This window comes from Siniperca chuatsi, linkage group LG2 (genome assembly GCF_020085105.1).
Source record: "Siniperca chuatsi isolate FFG_IHB_CAS linkage group LG2, ASM2008510v1, whole genome shotgun sequence".
NCBI classification, from domain to species: Eukaryota; Metazoa; Chordata; class Actinopteri; order Centrarchiformes; family Sinipercidae; genus Siniperca; species Siniperca chuatsi.
The window spans coordinates 2,708,496-2,730,843 of record NC_058043.1 but is presented as its reverse complement, the minus strand read 5'-3'; the positions used below and the strand labels follow the sequence as shown (position 1 = coordinate 2,730,843).

General features: G+C 40.4%; 1 protein-coding gene across 16 annotated transcripts in view; it reads right to left on the bottom strand.

Moving 5' to 3' along the window:
• Positions 1–22,348, bottom strand: part of LOC122869858 (dedicator of cytokinesis protein 3-like) — a 189,469-nt gene that overhangs the window by 109,523 nt on the left and 57,598 nt on the right. For all 16 annotated transcript variants that reach the window (XM_044183299.1, XM_044183326.1, XM_044183316.1 and 13 more), the window contains 2 exons: positions 9,674–9,757; positions 2,527–2,567 (listed from right to left, as the gene is read on the bottom strand). In XM_044183299.1, the coding sequence (XP_044039234.1) occupies positions 2,527–2,567; positions 9,674–9,757 (125 nt within the window). The remainder of the gene's footprint in view (positions 1–2,526; positions 2,568–9,673; positions 9,758–22,348) is intronic.

Below are 22,348 nucleotides of genomic sequence, written 5' to 3'. Positions count from 1 at the left end.
TTTGACAAACGCTCATCTGTTTTCTAACCTACAGACTCAATTTCTTCCTGAGAGATTTTTTTTGTAACTTTAATGAGTTGCGTGAAATTTACATCCCATAATCAATTTTCCAGTCACTGCTTCTGAAGCCGGCTCACAGGACGGATTGGTAGAATCTGTTATATAGGACACACACTGTAGATCGAACTGTATATATGATAATAATCTACAACCTGTGGACATTAAAATGTATGAACCTGGAATGGCCGGGGGTTCATTTCCCAGCGAGATTACTTGTGCAAGATCCTATTAACAGACCGAACTGTGAGGCAGTTTGGGTAAAAGCATCAACCCGGAGATATGTGTTAAAGCTGCATTGGTAGCTTTAAATATGAAGTTTGGAAAGCAGCAGGAAGCACTGATTGAATTTTATAGACTCCATTAAAGTTGTATTTTCTGAGGGGTATAATAAGAGACAGTTTGTAAAACCTGCATGTTACTCAAAGGCATGGGTATGCTCAACAAGAACTACAGGTAGTTTGTACGGCGTGACGTCTGACCACTTCGGAAGGTAAAAGTGTTTATAGCTGTTCCCTGTGGTCACACTCAGAGGTGGAGTGAAAGGCCGGCCGTCATAGAGAGGGGCGAGGCGCGAGGCACGATCATCGTTTAAATACGGCAACAAAGGCGCACAGTTTCAGACGGTCTCTCCTGGAAGGCATTCGTAGTGTTGGACACGAGAACAGCGACAAGTTCATATCCTGCCAACTTCCCCGCCTCCACACACCCGGCCAGTCGCTGCATGAAGTGGGTCTGGATGTCAGATTGTCGGTTTCGAGAGTTAGAATAATTGCTGGACGCTTCTGTTGGAGTATACTGGTGGTACAGCATATTATGTTGTCATGGCACTGAAGGCATGTTTAATAAAATGCTATATGCTTTGCAGAGTCTGGTCACGTTTCTGTAGTTGCTGTTGGGTCAAAACCACGAAAGTACTTTTTTCATCCTTAAAAGGGGGCAGTGAGGCATTGAACAAAAAACTCTCTTGTTTAGTTTCATGAACACTTGTCAGGGTTTTAGAAATTGGTATTCTTTCCTTCGTTCTTTGACGACTTTTTTCAAGGTATGTTGGTTTCATCCAACGTCAGTGATATCATCAACTGGAGCTGCAGGGCTTGTTTGCAACAAACAAGACTGTTTCTTTGCAGTTATCATCATGCCACATTGTTATAATAGTTACTGTGATGCACAGAGTATCTAAACAAGACATGAACCGCTACAGGCTGTTTTGCGTTGAGAGATCAGACCGCGTGCTGCTGCGCTGGGTTCCATCAAACGACAGACTATGTTACTTTTGTTACTGAGAATATCTGTTGTCAATCAGACGCCATAGGTCTCCTGCTAGCGATGTTAACCCGAGCTAAAAAACATGCTTACAATCAGAGGGAACTTAACAACTACAGGCTCTGTTAGAACATACCAAGACATCACACGCTGCGGTGCACTGTTGTACTGACTCACTCATCTCACTGACGCACCAAGTAACACTGCAGACCAGCACCTGTGCTTTTACAGGACTTCATAAATACAAATGCTCCCCCAAAGAAAGTACACGAGCAGCCAATCTGAGCACCACACTCCGGAGTTGGAAAGTACAGCCCAATGATTTTTCTACTGTTAGAAGATGTACAACAAAACTGAACCAAAAACGTTCTGTGTTATGTCACAGATTTAACACTGCAAAATGCATTAATGAAGGAATTACAACTCCGTGGGGGATAAAGATTTACATTTTAAGATAACATAGTTGGCCCACGGGGATCTAGATTACTAAAGTAGCTAAATATTGTTAGTATGCAAGGCAACATCTCTGCTAGACTCAAGCATTTGTAGTTGTTTCTGCAATTTCTGCGCCACAGGCAGAATTTTAGAAATACTGAGGTCATGATGCCTACACGCAGCCTTTGGGGAGAAGAAGTGTTTTTGCCTGATTACACTATTTGATATACACTATTTAAATATCACATTTTTATTTAGAGTTCATACTTCGCATGGTTGGTTGTTTGTTGGGAAACATATATTGCTCTGTTTTCAGCCATCAGAAGGGTTATGTACGGCAGTGGTTGAGTGACAGTTTTACACTCACATTCAAGCAAGAATCTTCACTTAAACAATGTCTACCCTTCGTCTCCCACTGTGTGAAGTTTACATTCCGCCACAAAATGAGAGCAAAGATAATGGATGGAGAGAAAAGCTAAGTAGAAACGGGTTAGGCAGAAAGCATGAGGATAGAGAGAAAAAGACTGGAATTTATTTACATAAGTCTCCATCAAATTAAAAATGCAGTCAGAAATGTTGGATATATAAATAACACATTTCTCAACATCACCACAACAGAGAAAGACGGGGGAAAAGAGAATTGGACATGTGGAAAGAAAAAGAGGGAATGGAGAAATCAAGAGCAAAAGCTTAAAAGGAATAAAGTGTTATTAGTCAAACAGTCGGAGAGAAGAGAGTTGAAGAGCAGAAGCTGTCAGTCTCTCTTACCTTGACATTTGGCTTCCTCATTGAGAATCCTCTGTACCATCCTGAAAGAAAACATAAACATGAGTGACTAAGACAGTCAAGCAAACAGAGATTCAGTGGAGAGATAAAAACGGTTATGAGTCAGCAGTTTGACTGAATGCAAGGCGACCTTGGCTTCAACATTTTAACATTTTTACCAACAACAAGATCTTTGTTTGCAAAAAAAATAAAAAATAGAAAACCTCTATCTAAACCCATCATAAGAACCATACCAGTGAATGGAAACCAATGGCTACGTCACAAAGTAAGACAAACATTAGAAAACCGGAACTTCCACCATGCACTCGAAAATGGACAGCAATACTACAGTATAAAGTATTGATGATTTGGGGCTAAAACTTGCAAGAACACTGGTATGGTCCTATTACAAGTCAACAAAGCTTGAAATTATTCTTAAAATGAAAAAAAATGATGATAATATTACAATTTGTTTCAGAAATCTTCTGGAGTGACATTGTTAGCTTTGTCTTTTCAGAGCAATAGCCTAATAACCAAAAGGTCACAGGTTTATTTCTGCAACAAGCAAATATCTCCCCATAAAATAATGCACAAGAACTGAACTATAATCTACATGTATGTTGGCAGAAAAACAATTATATTCAAAGTTTAAAGAATATAGAAATGTAAAATGATAACATTTCATCTGAAGATGCAACATGTTTGGTTTTGGTTTAGCGTCACGCTGCCCCGAAGAGGATGACAGTCAGCAATCAATATTTATTAGCCATGAACAATCAGTCAGTAAAAGGCTGGATACCTGACGATATTGGGAGTGTGTAGATGTCTGGGTGGGACTAGTTCACAGCCTGAGGTGTGTGTGTACACTTGTGTGGATGCTTAGAAATGTGCATAACAAAGAAACTAACAAAATGACACAAACAAGAAACAAAATGAAGAAAACTTAAAAACGTGATCATTCTCAGGCAAGTTCTGGAGTTGTAAAGAGCGTCTTTTTATGATTTCTAAGCGGATTTATGTTTATTTGCGATGGACATTGGAGATAACTCCAGAGTTAGAACCAGATCAGTGAGCTGCTGGGGAAAGGTCTGGGTTCACACTACAACCCTTAACTCTATGTGACCTGTGCTACATGACCATTTTGTGTGTGTGTGTGTGTGTGTGCGCGCGTGAGCAAGTAATCCTGCTCCTCCTCCTCCTCCTCCTGCAAGCACAACAGTTCTTTCCACATGGACGAACATTCATCAGATGCCTCTGCGGAGTAGAAAGCTGTCATGAAAGTTGACTCAACTTGAAGTAAAACCTTGACAGCTGAAAATTTTGTGTATCAAGGGACTAAATATGCACGAGGGAGCACCCAGACATCCGCTCAGACTGTGGGAACATCATTCGTCTCAATCCGAGTGGAAATAAAAATGATGGTGTCTCCGGTGCTTGGAAATGTAAGGCTTGGGTGACCACTGACTGTCAGTGACAGAGTGATATCAAAATGATGCCTATTATTACTTTGACCTTCTTAGACTACCACAGTGTACGCAGCTAGAAAGCCAGTTTACTATACTTTTATCAGAGATGACAATATTCTGTCATTATCTGAATTGCCTTAATGTCCATCTTGTGCTCCATAACAATATGTTTAAGCTCTGTAAAGAAAATGTTTAGAAATGTCCTTAAAGACTGTAAAATAATGGCAGCGATCATAGTAATTTCCCTGATAACCAAACATAACCAGTTACTGATTAAAAATTTAGAAAAGTGTTCCAGTGATACAAAGACTAACATTGCATCAGCTAGAATGCTTCATGTTAACTTTCATCTTATCTTCTTGCAAAATCGTGAGATCCATTTCTGAGCAGTTCTACATAATCTGATATGAATATGGAGATGAAGGCTTAATTGGCCGGATAATTAATAACCAATCAAGATTCATTTATCACCCTCGTTAAGATGGCTGTGTTTACTCCCCAGTCTCTCATCTATATGGAAATAAGACTGGGGCTGGACCAGCAGTGTCTGGGCCTATTTGTAAGGGTTGAAATGAGGACGTGTGTGTGTGTGTGTGTGTGTGTGTGTGTTTCTGTAGCTGAGTGAGTTTACTGCATCTGTAAGCGATAAGAAAAACAACAGGACAGAAAGACATTCACATCATCATATACACCCTCACATTATGTGTGAGTTTGTGAAGGCAGAGATGACAGAGCAGGTGTTTGTGTGTGGCACATCAATGTGCACGCAGGTGCATGTATGTGCCTAATTTGTCCGTTGTCATACAGCCTTTCTCTGAAGAAGAGTAATCATCTCGCCTCCCGTATCCAAACGGCTAGGAAGCGGTTATTAGAATAATCATTTTGCAACGTTATCAAAATAATTCACAATAATAATCACTGTAAATCATCTCTAAGTGTAAGGCGGAACTCAAGGAGCTACTTTGGTCGAGTTCATGCAGGTTCAGACTGAACTCATTATGAATACAGCATTATACAATAGATGCGGGTTTCCATCAAGCTATCAAATCAGCCAAATACGAGTCTTAAATGATGCTTCATGTCCCTGAAGAGGACACCTCAAGCAAGTTTATGAAAAAAGGAATTGCTTGTTGATGCAGTAATAGTACCCAAGAGGGCGTTTTTCATTGTAATTACGGCAATGACAATGATTCAATAGAGGGGTGAGCTGCAGCTGAGCCACCAAGCTACTCACTGTGAACACAGCATGCTCAGTTTATACAGCACTGCCAATAGACAGGTATTGATTGATTACTGTCAAATCAGTATACTGGGCAAGCTTTAATACAAAGGCAGGCCAAGAAAAAGATTGCTAACTGGTACCATGGTTACTTTGTCATAGTAACAAATCAACAATACTTAGGGAGGCTTGATCAGGAGCATCTCCACTGTCAGAATCAGGTTGCCTAACAACCAGCCACTTTGTCATCTTTCTGCCTTTCAGCTGTTTTTGGACATAAAACTGAAGCTGGTTTCTGGAAATGTACAACTTGGCTGGCATCTCGGAGTGGATGTCAAGACACCACCTAAAGCTCCACCTTGACAAGACTGAGCTTGCGCTCGTCCAGGGGAAAGGGTCCACTCACCAAGACCTGTCCATCACTAGTGAAAACACTGCGGTGGTGCCAATTCGGATGGCAAGGAACCTGGCAGTTCCTTTTGTTCAGAGGGAACAAATCATGTCCTAACTGTTATACGTGATCATTTGTGTATTTGGATGCTAACTTGTTGGCTGGTGGCCAACCACTACTGTCAAGCTGTAAACACAGTATCAAACAATCAGCTAATATAATGTAATCAAGCAGAAGCTTTGAAAAATATATTGGTTAGGTTAGCTCAGCCCACTCTCTTTTACTGCCATGTTCATTACATATCATATACAGATCATTTTACATACATATGGGTGGGAACACAACTCATTTGGCTACATAAGTCTAAACATACTCTGGTGGTTGTCAACTGTTGGTACAACTGTTGATGCCCCTTTCCTTTTCTTACACTAATGTTGTTTTTGTCTGTGTAGAAAAAGCTAAATGGTCATGGAGCAGTTAGGTGGTAGGCCCAGTTATTAAAATTAGGAGATGAAAGATATCCTGATTGATTGTGTTATTTCCAAAACATTTATTAAAACTGTGTGAGAAGATGAAAAATGAAAACATAATTTGCACCAAAGGCAAACTGCTGCATTGCAACAATATTCAGATTTCTATATGGGTTCCATGTACATCTCAAATGTTGCCTCCTTTAGTTTGATTTATATTCCAGGAATTAAATCTGCAACACTTATAATTCAAAATCAGTCTGAATTGACTGCAGAAGTATGGCTCACAGTGTAGAAAAGGTTTCAGTCGTAGTCATCTGGACACTGTTTTCAGAATCAAGACGTTTCGGCTCCCATCCGGAAGTCATTCTCAATTGTGAAAATGGTCTGAGAACTACTCTGTGTTGTTTAAGCCCTGCCCTCAGGAAGGAGTCTTCCTGAGTGTCTGCTGTTTACCCTGCCTAGACTGAAGGTCAGTTTCAGGTGAAAACAGTGTCCAGATGACTACGACTGAAACCTTTTCTATGATGGAACACTCCTGGACGAATGAGGGACTACACCGTCTTATGGCTCACAGTGTTAAACAGCAGAGAATAGAGGGTTTCCTGCGCTATGCTAAACTAAATAAAGAACAATATAGTCCTATACTTGTTGAACCAAAGTTCCTTACAAAATGACTCATGTTACCCACATCACAAACTAATTTCAGGTTATCTCTTCACAGCCTGATTGTTTAATATTTAACTGTTATTTACCGACAGTCAGCTCGCTCCTGGACATCCACAATAGCAGCAGCTCGCTATGGCAGATTTGTTGCAGCTGAAAAGCCTCTCCAAAATAATGAGAGGCTGTTCTTAGCTGTGACTATGGGCACTTCAGTAATGCTGACAGTACTAAGAGTCAAAATCTCATATTTTAAATTGCTGCTACGCCCTTAATCAAAGTCTAATGCTTTCTCAAGTGTTATGACTGCAATCTATATTTTAAGAATGGAACTTGGGGATTGCATTCCCGCAGCCTGGCTGCCATCTCCATATCACTGTCATTATAGTCATTGAGTTTCTGTCTGGGGAGGATAATTTGGCATTAGTGCTAGCCACAGTGCAAGAGGGCAGGGAAAGCCAATTTTAGGAAAGATTTTCCTAGTATCTTGAACACTCAGTGTACTTTCTGAATAAAAGCTCTGCAGCATTTCTGCAGCAGCTGACTTGGTAACGATGACACACCCACTCACAAGCACATTCAGACACACAGAAAAATAAGAGATAAGGAAAAAGAGAAAGAAATCCAAATTATCAATGATGACATTTCGTATTCAGCATGACATATTTAAAATGTTTGCCTCAATATAAATAACAATTACACAAAAACTTTCTCTCACAAATAACCATTCTGCACTACTAGCCAACCGCTGGTTGGAGGGTATGTTCAGATAATGACAGAAGCTGGGGGAATCTTGGACAAAAGTTAGCCCTGGCTTGCCCTGATAATCATTCTGTGTTAAAGGGAAAGCTGTGATGCCAGCTTATGCCACAAGGGCTCAGATAATAGCCCGGGGTCCCTCGCTAGAAGGGTTGCATTTCATAACAAGAGCAAATTAGATGCTGATCGGATGCCATGAAGTTAGCTCAGAGTTGAATATGAGGCCGGTCAATTCAAGCAGACAATAAGAGAGGAGAGAAAAATGTAGACGAGAGGAAGTGAAGAGGATTGTAGGAGATGACAACACAGAGGGAAGTGGAGGCCAGATGAGAGAAGCAAAGTAAACCCATGTCATTCTCTCTTTTCAACTGAACATTTCCCCCTCTCTGTCTCTCTCACTTTCTCATGCGCATCTCCCTCCCCGGGTAAAGAAAGGCCCAATCAGCCTCTGGCACTAGATCGATGGTAGCGGCCTGCCCAGCTGTGGCTAATGAAGCACATACTCACTCATTATCTGCAAAAGACAACACTTGCTGGCTTCAGACACATCCTGGCTTGAGTTGCTAATTTCTGTGAGTCAAACTAGAATAACAATGGGAGTAACATCGGCTAATAACCTGGGCTCTCGTCCAGGCCTACACTAGGCTATTACTGACTATTTGCACTCATTATTCGAGAGAACTATGGATGCAGCAATGAGTACGAGTATTACTTTGTTTTTACTGTGTGGATTTGTGACAACACATTCACATGACCCATCCCACATTGAATTCTTCAGACACATAAACTAACAACAAACCAAACATTCTGGCATGTTAACACACCACCATCCCATCTAACAGCACAATACATCACCATCATCCAAACTTAAACATAAACACACACCTCCCACAAATATCGCTCCAGGAGATAGCCCCACAATGGAAACACACAAAAATACAACCTCCTAAGACAAGACACAATACACAAATCCAAACAAAACAAAAACTACATCCGCATCCATTAGTGCCAAACACTGTATATTTGATCCAATTTATAAACCATCCATGTTTACTTGCTAGCGTCTTTTTCTACGCTGCCTTTGTTGGCACATTGCTACATTTCTTGGCACCTTACTGCCACCAACTGTTGACCAGTGGAAAAGTGTGAAACAACGAACAGGAATGTGTATAGCGTCACCAGTGTGCTTGTGCCTGTGCATCGTCACGCATGTGCACCATACAAACAAAACGAAGACCCACTGGTGAAAACATTGCTCTACAGCAGTGGTCAAAAACTCTGCAGGATACCTTTAAGACAAACTCTCAAAAAACACTATTAGGATTTACCAAGAAGACTTTTTGTATGATGAAGAGAGCAGCATGGGAACAGGTATCTTATTGATTTTTTAATCAAATGTGTTTTGAAGTCTATGACTCCACCAGAAAAAAACTTGGTGCCCCTGAATAATTATTCAACATTCAACAATATTAGGCTTCGTTTTTGGTTCCGTGAACACAATAACCAAACTGAAAAGTAATCCTGCTCGCTTGAAACGACCCTCTAAAGTTTCAAAAGCTCCGAGGAAGATCACCGAATACCTACATCAGTACCATAAGAGCAGCTCTGTGACATTAATTCATGTTATTCACAGTCAAACTATAGTCGTTTGAAAATCTGATTACAGGTTCTCAAGAGCAGAGTTCTTAACGCTCTTAAGTTTGACAGTCAGCCAACAGGTTACAACTTTGGTAACATGTCATAATGTGGTTAACAGCTACAAGGATAGGAAGATGTACACAGCAGGAAGCAATTCATTGCAGTTCTAAACCATTTTTCTTCCTCCTTTTCTTGTTAGTGATGGGATTTTGCCATTTTGTTACACAGCCCAGTTCAAAACTGATAAAACCGTAATGTAGTTTTACTCCGACTGATGACATACATGTTTCGTCTATTATCCAGTGGGTCCTAACTGGTCTATCCTGAAGGTCCACGTTTTCCCTTAGACATCACTTCCCTGCTGATTTTTTTTTTTTTTCCTTTATATATACAAATGTCTTTGAAAATGTTTAAGACACAGCAGTTATCTCTGGAGGATGTTTACAGTGATTACTGGTGCTTAAGTGATGTTCCAATACTGTAACAATGATCAAGGACATTATTGCTGTGTCAGTATCTCATGACGCTATCCATCAGGCCTTACCTTCACATTTTTCCAGAATCTGAACGGTCTCTCCCACCTCCAGAGCCAAACCCTGAGTCACTGAGCCCCGGAAGTTGCAAATCACTGTGGAGAAAGAGAGAGAGAGGAAAAAATGAGAAGGTGAAAATATCAGAATCTGAGATACTGTACTGAAATCTTTGGAACGTAATGACTAAAAGAAACGGCTGCAACGTGAGAGTTTGGTTTCTGAATTGTAGGGCAGCAACTATTTATATTCATTATCGATAAAGCTAGATATCATTTTTTATTCTTCAAAAAATTCAATGGCAATTTTATTTTGTTTTTTAGCATAGTTCACAGACCACATGAACCACAAAGCTGCCCCTCATCTGCCTTCATCCCCTCCACCGTCCCGTGACAGCAGCATGGCGTTAGGATCAGAGCCCCACTGAACACATCCACAGTGCTGTGCTGTACCAGGCAGTGTTGATGTTGATAATCCTCATGACTGCACCAGTGCACCCAGAAAACAACGGACCTCAGAACTTGTTCTAGTCACTGTAAGTCACTCTGTACAGGACTAAAATGTAAAATATTGAAATTTCACCGAAGGTCGACCCTTTAAACCAGTCAAGAGCATAATTTTATCCTTAGCTTATTATTTCCTTGTACATCTCTACACACTCTTTACTTTTGGCTGCTACATTCAAACCATGTTGGGTTTTGGATATTGGCTGTTGTAAATATGGCGTGGGGACTGGGAAAAAAGCCTAGTTGTAATAAGAAGTAGAATGTGCTATTTTTTCTGAGCACCTCCTCACTGGCATCACAGAGAAGGGCAGTGTGTCACAGCAACAGGGAAACATCACCAGGGAACTCATCCATGCCAGATGTTCAAAGTACTGAGAATAAAACTGTTATATTCACTAATATATATTTGCTAATACAATCAAGTAACACTCAGCACAGAGTTCCCCATCCTGATGGCCTGAAAGAAGAAGCTTTTCCCGAGTCTCTGTGTTGAACTTGTGGCTACGAAGGTCGTTTGCCAGAGTGCAAAAGCAATATTGCAAATGAAATGCAATGCTGTAGTTTGAGGCCGATTTAAAGTTTTACTTTTTTTTTTTTTAAAGAGTAACACTTTAAATCTTTCCAGCTGTCCCAACAAAGTATTAAACTGCATTTTCCAGTTTTAAAAATAATGTTTTTGAAGTCTAAATTTACCATTAAACACATTGACAGGATCAGCAACTGCAAATTTAAAAGTCAAAGTAAACTGCTTAACAGGAAGTCAGAGATAGAACTCTAGCCCAAAGGCAAACCAGCACTTTTCACTTGTCTGTGTTGGTGTCATTTTGTGAAACAGAAGTCTCCGAGGAGGTGAGCGTGGGCCACGCCTGCAGTCTGATCTGAATGTAGAACAAGCAACACAGGACAACATCGTAACTCTGTTCTGTCTGTTTAACTTGCTGTTTCAATTCAGTCTCTTTGTGTTTGAAGACCATTACGTCTGAGGTCACAGCAGACTGCTTCTGCTGTTACTTTCTCATTCAGTCTGTGGTGAATCAACCTTGAATACAAAGCCAACTTCATGACCAGGACATGGTCACGCTCCTCCAGGCCTCATGACAGTCACTCCTTCTATTATCAATGCCACTCTCTGTTTGTCACTTTCTCTATATACTGTATAGTGCAACTGTTGGTCTAATAGTTTACAAATCCAGATGAATCCCTGGTATGTAAAAGCAGGCAAAATGCTGACAGGTAATGACATTGATGTTTATATTTCTTGACTCAGAACATAAAACTAAAAAGCAGGTTTGTGAAAGCTTTTATATTTGCACTCTGACTGCTAAACAGGCAAAAACATACATAAAATACATTAAAGTGGTACTCTACACTGTTAAAGTGATAATCCTTAAGATTTTCATAAAATCATACCCTATTTATTTATTTTTTTTACCCCATTTACTATTTATGAGCGGCACTTTTCTGCAATAGACATTCAATATATTTACCTTATGTAATTACCTCTCTATATGGTAATTTTCCATTATTGTTGGCGGGGTCCGCCATTCATGCACAGGATTCAAATTGCCTTCACGTACGAGGGATTCACAGGAAATGATGCAGCATTACTGTTTGTAATTTGATCTCATTGATATCAGCCTCACTGTTTACTGTTCACGCTCCTACTCCTGTTAATGCTAACCCAACATTTGCTACTGCTGCTGCTTCACATTAAAAGTGTTCAACTGGCACAACACTGGGTGGCTTTTATTGTGAAGCAGTCACAGGAAACACAATGTATTTGTCACTGGGGTTAGAGCTGACTGTGATCGTTCATCTGAAATGTGTCTATAAAACAAGACGATGGCATTTTCGTAATTTTTTGGCAGTGGATCAGTTTTGAATATCGCAGGGAGTAATGAACAGTCAGGAGCATTAGCAGTGAGCTGTTAGATGAAGAACGTCACGTGACAGGCTGCACACCTCCAACTCCTGAGCAACATAACCAACTCCTTTTACTGGGTCCTGCGCCATGTGCAACATAAAATCAGATTGCAGTTCTGCAGTGCAGACTTCTTTGTTAAAAACAACATGAGTTTGTTTGGCTGCACTGTAAACAGATACAACAGTTGCTTCTCTGTTGTATTTCTGAAAGGTAGCTGCTCAATGACTGTTTGCTGTAGTATTAAACCGCACTTGCTGTTACCACATGTGACCATGTAATAAGTGATGTTGCCAAATCAACCAGGACTGAAATCTTAAGGATTACAACTTTAAGGGACTGCTTAAAAAAATCAATCCTAGTGAACTCAGTCCTGCCAATAGCTTGTTGTGTACATACTGTATTGTCACTTTTAAAAAACCAAGGCAACATCACACTAAGTATACCACCCACACACACACACACACACATCACAAACACATTGCAATCTGCAGCTAGAGCTGCTGATTGCAGTCTGATACTTTGGCAGCGAGGACACACACCTCACACCTCAAGGCGGCGGGATCGTTTGCATTTGTCTCTGTCTGCCATCGTTTCTCTGTCACTGTCACCATCTGTCTATGTGTCATCAATGCCACTCTCCCTCTCTGTCATTGTCACCGTCTGTCTCTCTGTCGTCGCCATCACTCTCTCTCTGTCACTGTCATGCTCTGGGTCTCCATTAATAACGTTATTCAGTGCAGGATTGTCACCGTTTTGGATTCTGTCATTGGCATCCCCCCTCCGTCTCTCCCTCTCTCTCTCTCCTTTGTTGTAACTTGCTGTCATCACTGTCACTCAGTCATTGTCACTGTCTTGTCAGTCTGTCATTTGTTTGATACAACTGTCAGAAACCCTGTCTGCTCTCACTCCGTCTTGCTCTCTTGCCCTGTGCTCGGACCAAATGTGGAAAAGAAAGATGAATTAAAGCTGTGTCCAGGAAAGGAGGCCAATGGAGCAAGATGGATGAAACCAGAGTTTGCACCGAGTTAAAGTGTTAAAGGGAAATTCACCCGACACAACCGGTGACGACCCAAAAGTACTCTTCTACTTTTCTGCTGCTTTTAGCTGGTACGCTGTAAAACATTTTAAGATGGTTCAACTTATAAACGTTTCCCTGCTGCCTTAAAAATGTGAGTTAACTGAACTTTGTATAATTTTTTCAAAGCCGTCTCATGACTGAGTTAAAGGTTCAGTGCGTAGGATTTAGTGGCATTTAGCGGTGAATTTGAAGTTTGCAACCATTTGAATGGCCTCACCCTCCCTTTCCAAGCGTGTAGGAGAAACTACGGGGGCCGTGAAAAACACGAACGGCCCTATCTAAAGCCAGTGTTTGGTTTGTCCATTCTGGGCTACTGTAGAAACATGCCGGTGCAACATGGAGACCTCCGTGGAAGGGGACCCGCTCCCTCTGTAGATAAAAACAGCCCATTCTAAGGTAACGAAAACACAATTCTTGTTTTCAGGCGATTTTCCATTTTTGCCAATCGCGCCTCCAAAATGTTACATACTAGAAGTTAATGGAACTTGAGTTCAATAAGCTTAAGATATTAAGTTGAATCAACAACTCTTTAGTCATACTAACAAACATTACAGTCAGATTTGCTTTCGATTAAAAAAATGTTTTGCTTGAAAAGTCAGTTCTTCATTTGACACAAAGACACTTACAGCTGTGGTTGCTGCTGTTGGAGCCACTTTTGCACCAGAGTCAGTACAAAGACAACATGTAAGGCTGCTCCCAGTAACCTGTTAACCTTCTATTAACCTCCATCGTGTTTTGCAGTGTTTTTTATTATTATGAAAAGGAACAACCATGACTTAGCTTAATATATATTATAGACCCACAACAATCGTAATCGTCCCGTCTGTGAACCGTGAGTCGGTTTAATGACAGACACAATCAGGTTCAGGTAGCACTACATCCTCCTCTTCACACCTATTATCCAAAAGCATGTGTAAAGATCAGTTGTGTTTAAAGGACATTTTTCCCCACAGTGGCTGTTTTGAACTTGTGTCTTGACTACAGAGAACAGCAAGTTCTCACTGCGTACAGAGGAGAGTTATTCATGATGCTCTACAGTGGTTGAGAATTACCAATAATAGAGTTCCTTGTACAAATTTCTCAACCAATTCATTATATCCTGTTGAGTAATTTAAGAGGCCCTGTGTTTTCTGAATGATGGAGGATTATTAAGTACAATACTCTATTTTAAAGTAAAGTGAAAAACACAATCTGCTAAGCTACATGCAGTGGTGGTGGTGGTGGTTCATGACTGTGACTCATCGTTCCTGATAGCAGTGTCAACGCAATGCCTGAAATCAAACCATCAAATGTAAATGCACTGCTGGTTCTAACGAAAGCAGGGTTTAACAACATATAGCACCTCAGTATATTTCAGCCTCACACTTTAATAAAGACCTGAAACAGAGAGACGGAGACAGAGAGAGTCGGGACTACTATAACTGCAATTAGCTGGCAGAAATTTGAATAAAACGACCAATTTCTGTTAACAAATGTAATAAAGCAAGCTATCTCATCTATCTTATCTCTCAGGAAAAGACTATAAAAGGAAATATTTAAAGTACCCAATCAGAGACTGTGGCTGATGCCATGACAACAGCTGAAAAAGGTTGTCATGAAACTTCATTAGTGAGAAAGACATGGAGGTCTCTGTTTACAGTGCAAACGACAGGAGATTTAAGATAAGATGCATTTGTTTTGACTTTACCCCAGATATCTCCTCATCAGAGGTGTATTACCTAATGGCAGTGAGCGAATCAAAGGCTTTCCAGCTTAAATGAAAATTATATTGCAATATTGACCCAAGGAGTAAATATTGATGAAAATGTTCTATATGTACGTCACATCTTCCAGATTGAGTTTAATCCTAGCCAGTCAAAAATAATATAGTTGTGTACCACCCTGTAATCCCATAAAGATCCGATTTTCATTCTTTTTATTGCATAAAGTGTAGCTATAAATATAATACTCACATGAAACCTCACATGATTTAGAAAAAGAGGAAGGTAGAGACAAATCTACCAAAAAACCTGTTTTTTCACCCCCTTTCTTCTTTTTGAACTGCGTTCCTAACAGTTTCACTCTTTCACAAACTTCTGGGTTTGTTGGTTCACCTTGTGGTGAGAAATTATTACATTTTTCCTTCGTCCTTTTAGCGAGACTGTCACAAAGCTGAGAGCACTCCAGAGGAGAGAATAGACAGAGGAGAGAAGTCGTGGACACACACACACACACACACACACACACACACACACACACTGAACACACAGGGATTAGCATTGCTCTATCTGGCTGGTATTGGCATTTAGTTTATCCAGCGGATTGGGTCAATAGTCTGACAAATGACTCACATCTGTTAGGCCAGTCACAGCACTTAGCCTGTGGCCTTTATGTGTGTGTGTTTGTGTATGAATGTGTTTGTGTGAGAGAGGAAACACTAGAGAAAGATATAATGGATGTGTAGAATCTCTGTGTTTGTGTGTGTGTGTGTGTGTGTGTGTGTGTGTGTTTGTGTGACACTGACAGGATAATTCAATTTAGGGTGCGACTTCAGAAGTTTGTTTCAATATTTAATTGCTGCTCCAGAGTTCCACCAAAACCCAAACTGAAGAAGACATTGACACAAATCTAATGGCTGTGAATTATTTAAAGAGGGAACTTTCATAAGTAGAACAAAGATTGTACATATGGAGAAAAGATGTTGTTTGGTGCATGATTTTAACCAAAGCACCTAACAGCGCCGGTTAGTGCAGTCCGTACTTTAGCATGAGATTTCCACGTTTCTGTTAGTGCCACAGTGGAGTTACAGCACAATTCAAACACACATTTGAGTCATCTATTATGTGCACAAACACCAAAAACAAGGTGATCTGAAATCAACACATTTGCTCACAGCACTCATGATAGAAACCGCAGCCATACAAACATTGTCTGAATACGATTCTTTTATATCTGCAACTTCAGCACGTCCAAACAGCAGTAGGAAGAGAGGGTTTGAAAATGTTGAATATCAGTGACCACAAGTGTATTAAAAACAGTCCACAGGGTCTCACTTAGGGGAATGAGAGGATCTCCTCTTTTGCAGCCCCACTTTGACATTTTAAAGCACAAAGCCATAATGATTGTAGTAATAATTACATCATTATTAGATTCATCTGTATGAGGGAGTGATGGTGACCAACTAAAACTACTGTACTGGAGAAATTCTGGGGTGTGTGTGTGTGTGTGTGTGTGGGTGCTTCTGTGTTTATTTGTGTGTACTTGAATGCTTGCACGTGAGTAAGAATTATATATAGAATAGATTAGTAAATACAGAATAGTCATGTGTCTAAAGGTTCCTTTCTTATTTTATGATAATGATAGTTTGGATTCACTCAGTGGCTGTCAGAGAGGTGTAGACAGCTGGGGAATGGAGTGGAGGTGAGGAAAAGATGTGACGACCCCCTGTAGCTTAATGAACCCGAAACAACCTCGCTACATCACAAATATACTGCATGCATGCAAACTGATGAAAACCCACTTGGCAGGTGCTAGACGGGACAGTATTTACATGCTAATATAGCCCCGGAAGGCACTCTAGATAAACCACCTACCAAAAGACAATATTTAAATTCTAAATTGTATAAACACCAACATCAATAAATATAATATCCATTTAAATGTACTAAATATATGTATTTCATGCTGTTATTTATAGTACAGTGTTTGTGATGTAACTCACGTATCTGGGCCCATTTTGTTGCTCTGTGGTGATCATTACCTCAAAGACTGGCCACACGTGGGCAACATGGCGTCAAGTCAACATATTTCCAGCGCAGCTACAATGACACTTGATAGTAAAATGTATTAATATCAAACAGTAAACATCAGGTTCTCAAGGAAGTGTCTCTTTATTGATACCACTGATAATCATGGAGAGAGAGATCCACCACAAAACACTGGAATTAACAGACCGGAATGCACTGAAGCCTCAGGGCGTTTTGAGTATGAATCTTACTTTCTCTGGCTCTGCTCTAGCTATTTCTCCCTCCGTTTACACATAAAGCCTACAGCAGCAACGAGCTCATGCCGGCTCTCTGGAGGTTTTCAAAAGATATTCCGCCAAGAGTACGTAATCACCAAAAAAGTAGAAGTAGATGAATTAAAAGAAGAAGAAGACAAAAAATGATTTAGGGAATGTCAGAATCGCAAAAATGTCAATTATAACAATTATATTTCATAAAATAAATGAGAGTTCACTCAACACAGACTGAAAATATAGAGAGCAGGTCCCACTATGTTTCCAAGCTAGCCTCCGATCCACTAGCCTCAACCCCTTAATGCATTTTATCACAGATGGTTTCTCGTGTTTTTTTCTCAAACATGTCAACATTACACTGGTTAAGTTAATAATACAATTTTAGCATGTTGTAATTTTAACAAAGATAAAACAATAATATGAGGTTTTGATGGCACACTTTGTCTAAAACTCATGGAATCTTTAGTTGTTGAACGCTAACATGATAATCGTCATTTTATCTGTGTTAAAGCTGTTGAAATGTTTAGAACAGGTACAGCCATAGATACCTATTTACCTTGGAAGATGAACAGAAAACCAAACTGCAGTATCATGTTAAAGCTTTTCAGATAGATCAAGGAAGAATTGTGAAAATGCACTGTGAGGCGGAGGTTAGTGGCTAGCTAAAGCTAAAGATGTCTGCTCTCTTTATGAGCAGCATCTGCAGTAGTAGCATCTTCTTTAATACATGAATGCAGGGGCACTCTGCAGGAGCCTTCATCTGAGGAGCCATTAACCACATTAACAACTTTACTTTAACTTTAAACCAAACCGTGATGATATGTGACATGCAGGAAAATATAGAAGTAAAAACACATAATTCCCTCTTAAAGCCTCTTAATGGATTTCCCTCTTACTGTAAACAGTATACGACTAATGCATATTACGTTGCATTTTGTGGAACTGCTCATGCATAATGCAGCATTTCTAGCTGGTGCTGCAATATGTGGCTGTCTCAGAAACATATTACATGCGCATTTTGTTGTGTGTTCCACCCATAAGCATATGAAAGGGAATAAATGGGAATCCCTCGAGTGTGAACCGGAGCAGCGCTGAACCAGAGGGAGATGGTGTGTGTATTTGTGTGTGTGTGTGTGTGTGTGTGAGAGAGAGAGAACCATTTTGAGGTGTAGATCTTCAGAGCTAGGACAATTTTGTCAAATGGGGAAGAATTATGGAAGTATGTTGATGACAAAAGATTTGAGAGAGCACAAAACAAATTCTGAGCGCGAACTCAGCGTGCAAGTCAGCGTTTGAGAGCACACAGGCGTAGATTCATAAGAGCAGAATCAGATTTGTGCGTGCACTCCTGATCATGCAAACGCTCGTTTCTAGTCTGCTCTCTCGCTCGCCAACCATTCCGCACTAGGAAAAAGTCAGCTTTTGAATATATTGCTCCTCTGTAAGTGATTGGCGACCATATGACTATCTAGGACAACATGTGATTTATGCCTATAGGTCTTGTATGCCATGTGGATCTGCACTGTAGATTGAAGTTCAGACAAATTCTAGTGATCCAACTGATCCCCTTACCGTCGCCTAGTTTAGTCATACCGGTATGTCGGATTTGCGCCAAGCCTTTTCTGAAAATCCTGTCATTCTGAATGTAGCCAAAGCCCATAATAATTTTAATATCATTATTATCTTTTGTTTGAATCATTAGTTTTTTTTAAACCCACTTGGAGTCAGATCAGATCACATAAACCCAACCACTCCATATCAGGCTCATTAGTTTTCTGAGAATTATTAATTAAAATTAAAATTATTAATAAAAACGGAAAAAGAAAAAAGAAAAAAACTCTACAACTGGTTCAGAAAATCGCATTAGAATTAGACGTTAACACGAAGCTAACATGGACACTATGATATATAACTAGTAACTGCTTTAATGGCTTAAAACCTAGATCATTTGGCAACAAATTTTTGTAATTTAGCGTCAACGCATTTAGATTTTTAAGATAATACAGACACCAAATATTGCTCTTTGTCTCCATCTGGTGGTCATAATCACCACTGTCACAGCTTTTATTTTGAAAGTAGAAGGAAGGGTCTGACAGGATGACCCTTCACCTCCAGATCAGATTGAACAGGCGACTCTCTGCTCTCAGTTTGATTTTGCGCTCAGGATTCAGAAAAAGAAAGATGGTGCTGGCAAGAAAGTGTGCATATCTGCTTGTGTGTACAGTGTGTGTGTGTGTGTGTGTGTGTGTGTGTGATAGAGGGAGAGTTACAGAGAGTGTGAACAGAAGACGCTTGTTAATACTTATTGCCCACAAATGAGTTTCCATGTACATGATAGTATGTAGTGCATATGTGTGCACATCGGTGGATTTTGTGTGTGTGTGTGGGTGAGTGTCATCATGCCCTGTGAACAGATCTCATCCTAATTAAGACATGAAGCTTGTCATTTTAACATCCTCCACAATGCCCTCAGGCTCAGGCAGGCAGAATCTCAACTGCACTCAGCACCCCAGCAGATGGATTGTGTGCAAGTGTATGGGACTGCGTTCGCATTTGTGTGTGAGAGAGATTTTCCTCATACACTCGAGTTGCTGCTGCTCCACAGCTGATGGGGGATGAGGTTTCGTAAGTGTGACGAGGAGAGAAACAAAATCAGGGGGAACAGAGAACGAGAGAGAGGAAAAGAGATTGAGAACCAAAAAAGGTGATGCGAGAGACATGTGTTCATTTATTTATTTGTGTGCGTGTGCAGTGACTGTATGCCTGCATGCATGCACGTGAGGCAGACTTCCTGTAAGCTTTTAAGCTACATAACAACCTGAGATGAAATGTAAGACAGAAACACAGAATAAAGAGGTAGAGGTTGAAAATGAAAAAGACTGGGAAAAAAAAAGAGCGTGGTAACGCAAGAGAGAAAGAGCAGAGAAAAGTCTTTCTCAGCATCGGCAGCGGCAGCAAGCAGAACTAGGCCACCTCCCTGAACCGACAGTAGTGACTGGGACAGCACAGACGGCACACACCAACCCACATACAGCTGAGATAAACTGCACCGCACAGATGGGACGCAGACCTCAGTATGTAATGTCGAGCCTGGAGATCTGCTCCTTGCTATTAATAGGCTAAACGGGAGAACTACTCACTTGCACTTTACCCCCAACTGCTCCAGAAGAGATGTCTCAGTAACCAACGGTTAGGGTGGTTGGTACTGGGCAGCTCCCAGGAGAGGACGTGTGCTATGAATTTGAATCAGGAGCCTGCTGAAAAGGAGCATGCATGCTTCCCCTGAGCGAGAGTTTAGTCAAGCAGCAACGACCACAGCTGAGTTTTGAAACTAATTCTGTAAAAAAAAAAAAGTTGCTTCTCTGATGGCTCCAAGACAACTCGCTGCTTTGAAATGACCGAAACAGCCCACAAGCTTCCTACTCGTAATTTGGTGATGATCTTGAAACCTGGTGCTTGGAGAGAGGCGTTGGTTTGGGGTTGTGTTGTGTTTGATTGACAGATATATCAGCCTATCACAATCCACCGTAAAGAAAGTCGTCTGCTCATCTTAGCTCGGTTAAACCCAGTGTCCGCCCATTCATTTCCAACATTTGAGTCTCAATTTCACACGACATACTAATTCCATAATTAATAAATTAATAACTAGTTGCTTGCTATTAATAAAATGCTTCAGTAGCATTTAGCATAGAGCACAACTATCAATGATCTGTGTCGGATATGTTGATGTTTTTGCTGTCCATGTTCTCGTTCTTACAACTCTCATAACTGAACAGGTGAATTGATCACTTGGCCAACCTCCTTAAAACACAGTGTATTCATTTAAAGAAATGTTATTTAAGTTAAGACTCACAAAGGATTCAGCATCAGTTTTGGAAGTGGTTTTGTGTCTAAGAATCTGTAAAACAATGTGCAGTGGCTAAAAAATTGTAAAAAAAAATGTTGCCACTTGAATGTAATTACCTTGATCTGGGATAGTCTAAGCTGTAACAAATGTCAGCAGTTGAACACCACTGAGGTCCATTAACAGAAGAACATTTAAAATTTTAAATGTCAGCGTATCATTGTAATGATCTGTTTGAAGATAACGGCAAAGGTTTGACTGGATGACGCTGCCGGCAGAGCTCACACCTACGCCCATTTATCTTATAACAGCGGTCCTTATCACACTCGGGATGGAAGTCGAGGTAATGGCTTACAGGAAACAGCATTTAATCAAGCCATTAATAGACTTCAGGGAATGAGGTCTAGCAGTAGTTTAAGGACAGTTATCAGTGCTTTCAAACTTTTCTCTATCGGCAAGTGATTAAAGAAATACCCAATTGTGCTGGAATCTAAGAGAACGACAATTGTGTGACTTTTGTGATACCCACTATCCAATAAACAACAATGACCAATATCGAGGTCCCATATATTTGGCAACAATGAGCCTTCCCTACTTGCCTTCCTGTTTACATCTGTTCTGTAACGTAAAACAGCACTTAATCAGCTCCTTGATGTAAGCTACAGTTGTTTCGGGACAGAACACAGATCTTTAGTGGTGTTTTTCTGTTTTCCATACTGCAACCTCAGTGTTTTTGTTCACTCTCACCGCTCTCATTGCGTAGTTTTCAGCTGCAGTGGGTATTTTTAATGAAAAGGCTCTGATAAACCCACTGTACGCTACCTGCCGAGCACCAAACGGCAGACAAAGTTAGCGACTAGCTGGTGAACACAGTGGAGCATTTAGCAGCTAAAGAGCCAGATATTGTTATAGGAGTTAGGGGAGAACAAAACAGAGCTAAACGTAGAGTTAATATCAGACTTACATTTGCCAAGTGGACAGAAACACGACTCCAAAGGAATCTTAATGTTGCTCCGTAAGTGCTAGATTTGTAACTAACAGTCTGCTAACGTCATATCAACTTAAAAGGTGATAATACTGTATGTCAGTGTTGTGTTTCACAGCTTGTTTCTGCTGCTGTAAACTGTTTTGAGGGTTTATGGTTCTTTCTTCTAAGTTTCTTTATACATTTTTTACAACTTCATTTTTGGTTTCTCTAGTCTTTTGGAGAGAATAATTATGTAATAAGTAAGCTAGTTAAAGGTGGGGTATGTGATTCTGGAGAAATCCAATACCATGACAAATACCATGATATAGAGGGATCAGCGACACAGAAAGTAATGTAACTAACGCAGCAAAGC